Below are 7572 nucleotides of genomic sequence, written 5' to 3' on the forward strand. Positions count from 1 at the left end.
GACAGTGTTTTTGAAAACAAGACGATGTCTTAAAAACTATAATGGAGATGTCAGGTTCAATATCAGTCATTACACCCTTCCATGAATATATTGGACTTTCACAATCTGATTCTTCTGAACACTGAACAATAATATAACCCAATCAATGCACGACATCCAACACTGACTGACTGACACATTTTCTGGACATACTCGACTGCCAGCTGTTGGCGTATGGCCATGGTGATATCTCATCGGAGGAAGGCGTGTCATCTCCCCCAATTACTAAGCGCCTCTTTGTCCTCGATTTGCCCAGCCAGCCAGCGATACTCATGGCGGCTGCACCCGTCAAACAGCGCTCCGGGCCAGGGGGAACGAGGGGGCAACTCCCGCCCTGCTACTATGAAGGATACCTGGAAAAACGGGGACCGAAAGAGAAGGTAGGTGCAGTCGTATGCGACTGTCTATGCGCAAATGCCGTTTCTCTGCATTCTGTTTACGAATAGGACCCTATCGCTTGAATTATAGTGAGCACCGGATAGCCGCGAATTCCTTGAGGATACATTCCACGAGAACTGTCAACTTCCTTGTTGTGTGTCAATGGGGAGGCTTGAAAAACCTGGCAGTGATTTTCTTGTTACTTCACTTGCTCCAGGTTTGCAAGTGTTAATGGCTGGACTGAAGTAATCGTGTAGTCAAGTGCATAATCCATGCGTAGCCTAGGGCTAGACGCAACTAGAACGAAGATATGGCAGAAATGTCCTGGTGAATGCAGCTTAAACCGGACATGCTGTCTAATTATGTAAAATGAATACATAAAGAATGTAGCCAATATGGCTATTTATTGAACGAAAATGCGTAGGGTTTGTAGGATTTCAATTAATTGAAACATTGTCTGTAATTACAACCCAACAACAAATACGTCTATGTTATATCATTAGAAATTAGACTAATGCTTTTAGTTTCCTTATTCCTGGAATACTAATTATCATTTGTCTCTAGCCTACACAGCTAGCCTAGATTTCCATTTTTGTAAATAAATTACATCCAAACAAACATTGGAATGATATTCCCTATGTGTTTTGGGGTTTTGGAGAGAAGCGTGGGTTGTGTCCTTGGGCAGACAAGCCAAGCATTGTGGGGTTGTGGTGCTCCATGTTAATGACACTGCCTGGGCACATCTGGGAGGGAGGTGATGGGGGTACATGAAACAAAGAGCCACACACACCAGATATTTGGGACAGCGTGGTTCAGGTGCCCTCTTGGATCACATGGCTACAGATTAACTACAGCTGTGATGAAGATTCACCCCCTGAGACCTGTGGGCGTGTTCCTATTTTGCCATCTCAGTGAGTCCTGTCAGCACAACCATAATAAATCACAGAAAATCCTGTGAGGACATTTGGCTGGTCCTTTTGATCTGGGGATGAGTTTAGGGTTATATTTGGGGTTAGGTTAACATTAGTTTTTCGTTTTTTAAATATTCCCAATCCTCGTTTTGTCAGTAGAACCAAAGTGTGTTTGAGTGATTCAGGTCCATGTTTACTTGGGGGAACCTGAAATCCTGGCAGAGATGGGGAAAACCTGAAAAATATGTTCCAATAAGTTTTTTTGGCAGGTCTCCACTAGGAAAATGTGATTTCTGATTTATGGGTTAGGATTATGGTAAAACTTTCAGTTGGGCATAGTGTTTGAATACGGGTTCATTTTAGGCTTAAGCATTACTGGTTGTGTTCACAGTGGGGTGTTAGTGCTATGTTAACTTTGGTCATACAGGTTAGGTGATTGAGGTCAGACTCAGGGATACATTAAGGTTGGGGTAAGATTCAGAACTAGGGGATAAGCAACATGGAAGTCTCTGTTTCAAGAATACAATTTTAAAAAATTGTGTGTGAGAGAGAGAGAGACTAACTGGGTGAATATGTAAAGTACAATTAATTATGTAAGCATATTCTGATGGAAAATAGTGAGTAGTTTAAGCGCTAACTTTTTGACTGTTTCTCTGTTTGTTCGTCTGTTATCAGATTTCTCGACGTCTGTGGACCTGTTTGTGTGGGAACACCCTCTTCTTCTTCAACAATGCCAAGGACACTCATGTAAGTGCTGTGTGTGTGTGTGTGTGTGTGTGTGTGTGTGTGTGTGTGTGTGTGTGTGTGTGTGTGTGTGTGTGTGTGTGTGTGTGTGTGTGTGTGTGGAACACTGTCACTCGTCAGGGATGCATATGTACATTTGTTGGTCTGCGTATCTTTTGCAGTATGTGGAAAAGTTGGACCTCAGTGGCTTTGTCTCACTGAAAGACGACTGCAGCCGAGACAAAAACCTGGAGGCAGCTAGACTCATACTGCGCATGAAGGATGGAGAGACAAAACTCACAGTAATACTATGCACAGAGACACGTTCACTCACCCGCACACATCAATGTCAAACATGACGTCAAACGCTCCTCTCGTGGATGGGTTTTGCCGTTAGTGATTTAGTTGCTCACTCACGTGGCTCCGGAGGTGGAGTCACTTTCCTATAATAAGAACTTTGTCTGTTGAAGTTTGTCATGTTGATCTGCATAAGAGAGGGGCTGTGAGGGCTGAAACAAAACCTGCAGAGGCAGTGGACCGGGGTATAATGACCTCTTCCTTGTTCACCTCGTATTCAGGTTGCCAATCTGGAGGCTCGAGAGTTGTGGAAAGGGTTTCTGTACTCTGTAGTGGATGTAAGTATCAGACACCTAAGACGAATGGATTTTCAATGTAACATTCCCTCCCAAATTATTATTATGTAGATTTTTGTTTTAAATTTACATGCCAAAATGCGAAGTTTCCAGATGTTAATTTGAAAGATGCAGCAATAAACATTGCTCTGCCCTATGAATGAATGGGTAGTATTACAGTATTGATATTTGCATGTGGGTTTAAAAGAGAGAGGCATTAAATGTTTTTTTTCCCCCAGGGTCCAGTACTTTGTTTGTTCAGTCTTAGCAAAACATTTTTCTTGTCTGCTATTATTATATATATTTTTTAATGTTACTTGAGGAGTGTTCTGATTATGAGGGGGTTCCTGATTAATTTGGCACCATAAGTATGCAAACCATTGCCCTACGTCACAGTATAAACATGCTTTATAGATGGTTGCTGCCTGACCTGTCAGTAATCTGCTATTTGATTGGCTGTTGCAGCTGAGTGTGCCCAGCTGTCTGACGTTGCTGCCAGGTCAGGTGCAGATGCTGAGAGAGGTGGTGGACAGGGAGAGGAACAGACGCAGGGCAGCACGCACTCCCACCAGGGCTCCCCCTTCCCCTCTGTCAGTACCTCTACTAGGGGAGATACCATCGTGAGTCAAACGAACACGCACACACACACCAACTGCATTGTAACACATTGTAATCACTTCAATACCATTTGTGTGTTAATGTTCAATATCTGTGTGTTAATGTTTTTGCTAACCTGGTGGGGACCAGAAATCCCCAAAAGGAAAGCAAAACAAGGACATTTGAGGCATAGGAGTCAAGTTTAGGTATACGGTTACATTTAGGGTTAGTGATTACCTTGATGTTAGGTTTTGTTAAGAGGTTTTAAGTTTAATCATAAAGCTTAGGATATTGAGGTTACGGTTAGAGTTTGAGTTAAGATAAGGGTTAGGTTTAGGGAACATGGATTTCAAGGTTTCAGGTTCCCACAAGGAACGTTTTTTTTCTTCTGTGCTTCTCTGTCTCTAGGTGTTTTCGGCCTGTGTCGAGGACTGAGGCAGAGGTTCTATTAGAGAGACATCCAGATTGTGGCAACATGCTGCTAAGGCCTGGCAGAGATGGATCCTCATTGGCCGTCACCACCCGCCAGGATCTTAATGGGTAATGCCCACAGAGAATAGGACTACACCCACATAGATCAGCAGGATTTTCATTAATAGTTTCATCAATTGCTCTTTCTGTATCTGTCCATCTTTCAGGTCAGTGTTCAGACACTATCGTGTAACTCAGAGAGAGCAGGGTGGATATGTGATCGACGTTGAGAACCCAGTGAGTTCAACATGCTAACACTCACTGTTGCAACACACAAACATGCTCCCCACAACTCCTCCATGACTGAACTGTTTCCCTCTGTAGATTCCTTGTGAAACACTACATGATGTCATAGATGCTCTGGTGGAGAAGACCGCAGGAACCCTGCAGCCCTTTCTTCTGGAGGAACCTTATGAGGAGAATATCAGTGAGACACATACAGACTTACTTTTATCCTTGTTAGGTTTTCTCTGAGAGACATATGTGTGTCATAAGTGTTTCTTAAAGTCCATCATGGCGGGTGCCGTCCGATGTTCATGTAGTTTATTGATATTTGGGTGTGTTTATTGCATTTAGCCTATGTTTCCTCCAATGATGAGAATGGAGAGAGGATCCTTCACTGTGCCCCTTCCAGCCCACTACCCAAAGCCCCCGCTCTACCTCCAAAACAAGGTACCCTGAAATTGTGCACCACACATACGCATGTGCACAGTGTCTCGCACACTCACACACTCTGCTATGTCTGGATTTGTCAGGTGTAGAGCGATGGAAACCTCTACCCAGGTCTCCTGCTCCTGACCGCCGCATCCTGTCGGCTGTGACATCATCAGTTCCTTCATTACCCAGCAGCCCGATGAGACGCCTCATTCTCGCCCCGTCACCCGTCCTCACACACAGTGAGTGTCCCGATCAGTGAGTCCACGCCTTTCCGCATGCTCAGTCTGTGAAGATCTCACCAGGCTCTCTGTCCCGTCTCCCTAGGTCTTACAGAAGAGCTCAAAATGAAACTTGAGAAGAGACGGACCAGCCAGGAGTGACTTCCTGTCATTGCTCAACCAACCTATGGTCAGAACTCTTCTAGCAGCCACTCTATTCTCTTCACGTGCCTTCTGATTGGTGGACTGCAGAATAGGTGCCCAACCCTTGTCCTCCAGGATCAAAGTCCTGATGGTGCCACAGACAACAGTACCTATCTAAATTGTTTCCCAATGTGTTTGGGTGAAGCACCTTGTCCACCTGAGTTCAGCAGCTGAAAAAAACTCAATTGTTTTCAAGAAGGGAGACCCATTGGGGTTGAGCATTAGTTAAGCACACAAAAACTGTTATTACTCCATCGCTCCGATCAAGCCGAATGTCTGTTGACCTGCTGCTGATATAACTGACACCACACTGGAGTCTGAAGAAAGAAACAAGGTGGAATCCAGAGACTAGAGAGACCAGAGACTAGAGAGACCAGAGACTAGAGAGACCAGAGACTAGAGAGACCAGAGACTAGACCAATATTTGCCAACCCTGAGTATCTTTGTTAGTTTTTGTTGAAATCTTGTACTAACACACGTGTATCAACTAATTCAAGTCTTAATCAGTTGAATCGTTTACTATTGGTAGGCTTGTAACTATAGGTAAATGAACACTGGATGAGTGATCAACTGTAGTTATCCTGCATCTCGAATGCCATTCTGGCAATTATTTGGTGGTATGATGGCTTTGTTTGTGCTATGATGGTACTATGATGTTGCTGTGATGGTTATATTATGGTACTTTGATAGTGATGTGGTAGTACTAAAATGGTATGGTGCTATAATGGTATGGTATGACTCCAGTTGACTAAAACGTTTCCCCTATTTTGTGTGTGTGTTTGTTAATGATACAACTCAAGTAAAACCTTATTTTATACTGTATGTGTGTGTGCGTACGTACGTGCGTGTGTGTGTGTGCGCACACTACTGTGTTACTGTGACCTACTGGTGCCAGGGCACTTTTTATTGCACAGGTTCTGTGCCCCCCTGTTGTTCCCAAAATAAAATAAAGGAAGGAAACATTTTAATCTAGGCTTACTATACATCACTGACTGTAGTGAGCACTCTTCTCCGGTGTTCGGGGTTGGTACAAAAGCACAAGCCAGTGGAACTTAAACCTGAGGTCATGTGTTCAATAGGAGGGCAGCCTCTAGTGGACTCTCTAGAACCTCACTGGAGTTCTACACTACAGCTTCCTGTACATTTCTTTTTGTGTCTTGGTCAGTGTTGTTTAAGAATGTGTTTTATTTAAAAGATGACCTATTCATGGCTATTAAATAATTCTTTTGCATGAAACATGAAAACTCTGTACGGTTTGTCTTTTGTTCTACTAACAGAAACTGCTTAAGCAGTCTTTTCCTGTAATTGGATCAGGTACCATTGCATACCAGCAGGGTGCAGCTGAAACAAAATGCTCGAAACCTAACTTGCCATGGTTGTTTCAAACCTGTTTTGAAAATGTTGCTTGTTTTCAGTTTATATTATTAATAGTAGAAGTATCCAGGGTATGTGTGTTTTAGTTTCATTCCTACTCGTAATAACTTCTGGCTTCAGTTTGGGGCCATGTGCACTGACTAAGTTTAGGTTGAGCGAAACGGTTTCCTTGAAAAAAGAATGAGGCAATGAATTAGAGAGAATCACGTCATCATCACAAGAAACATGACGTGATGGCAGTGGAGGAACTTTTAACCTGGAGGTTAGAAGTCGGTCAGTTCCTCCATGGCCTGCGTGCTTAACATTGAGCATGTTTTGGGATTTTCTGGATGGACGTGTACCACAGTGTTTTCCGGTTCCAGCCAACATCCAGCTACTTCTCAGAGTCGCGGAAGAGGAGTGGGACAACATTCTACAGGCAGGAATACACAGCCTGATCAACTCTATGTAAAGGAGATGTGTGATGCTGCATGTGGCCAATGGTCACCGCAGAAACTCACTGTTTTCTGAGTCTCCCTCCTACCCTTGATAAGCTGCAGATCTGTTTTCCCAGTCATATAAACTGCTAAAAAACACTTGTTTTTATTGGATATTGATAAACAAAATATGTTAAAGGTCCAGCTCTTTGCTGTCCATTGTGTATTTCTCTTGAGAACAAAATGACGTGACAACGGTCAATGGAAACCAAAATCACCAACCGAATGAGGGCTGGATTCTAACTCACACTGAAAATCAAAGTAAACAAATGAAATCACAGGCTGTTCAACTTGCGTGAATTTCATCACTGCAACTCATAATGTGACTCAGTAGTGTGTCTGGCCCCCACGTGCCTGTATACACTCCTGACAACGTCTGGGCATGCTCCTGATGAGACAACGGATGGTGATCTGGGGGATCTCCTCCCAGACCTGGATCAGGGCATCAGTGAACTCCTGGACAATCTGTGGTCCCGCTTTGGCGGTGTCGGATGCACGATACATAATGTCCCAGAGGTTCTCAATTGGATTCAGGTCTGGGTGAACGTGAGGGCCAGTCAATGGCATCAATACCTTCGTCATCCAGGAACTGCTTACACACTCTGGCCACATGAGGCCGGGCATTGTCCTGTGCCAGGAGGAACCCAGGGCCCACTGCACCAGTGGTACCTAACAGTAGTCAGGATACCGTTGGCTAGCACGTGGAGACGGACCCTCCGAGGACATGCCTCCCCAGACCATCACTGACCCACCGGTCATGCTGGAAGATGTTACAGGCAGCATAACGTTCACCACGGTGTCTCCAGACTTCAAGTCTGTGATGTGCTCAGTGTGAACCTGCTCTCATCTGTGAAGAGAACAGGGGGCCAATTCTGGTGTTCTCTGGTGGATG

General features: G+C 44.2%; 1 protein-coding gene across 1 annotated transcript; it reads left to right on the forward strand.

Annotated features, from left to right (window-relative positions):
• The first annotated feature begins 151 nt into the window (after positions 1 to 151).
• stap2a (signal transducing adaptor family member 2a) lies at positions 152 to 6074 on the forward strand. The gene is made up of 11 exons (XM_010887521.4): positions 152 to 419; positions 2004 to 2075; positions 2234 to 2353; positions 2630 to 2686; positions 3149 to 3303; positions 3689 to 3820; positions 3919 to 3988; positions 4076 to 4178; positions 4328 to 4423; positions 4507 to 4647; positions 4733 to 6074. The coding sequence occupies exons 1-11, from the start codon at positions 312 to 314 to the stop codon at positions 4786 to 4788; spliced, it is 1110 nt and encodes a 369-aa protein (XP_010885823.1). The 5' UTR covers positions 152 to 311; the 3' UTR covers positions 4789 to 6074.
• Positions 6075 to 7572: the final 1498 nt, after the last annotated feature.

Source organism: Esox lucius, chromosome 3, assembly GCF_011004845.1.
Source record: "Esox lucius isolate fEsoLuc1 chromosome 3, fEsoLuc1.pri, whole genome shotgun sequence".
Classification (NCBI taxonomy): Eukaryota; Metazoa; Chordata; class Actinopteri; order Esociformes; family Esocidae; genus Esox; species Esox lucius.

Excerpts from the sequence above, each read along its gene's own strand:
- stap2a (XM_010887521.4), top strand. The coding sequence starts at position 312 with ATGGCGGCTGCACCCGTCAAACAGCGCTCCGGGCCAGGGGGAACGAGG. Across the intron at positions 420-2,003 it reads AACGGGGACCGAAAGAGAAG|ATTTCTCGACGTCTGTGGAC; the intron begins GTAGGTGCAGTC and ends GTCTGTTATCAG. Across the intron at positions 3,304-3,688 it reads CTACTAGGGGAGATACCATC|GTGTTTTCGGCCTGTGTCGA; the intron begins GTGAGTCAAACG and ends CTCTGTCTCTAG.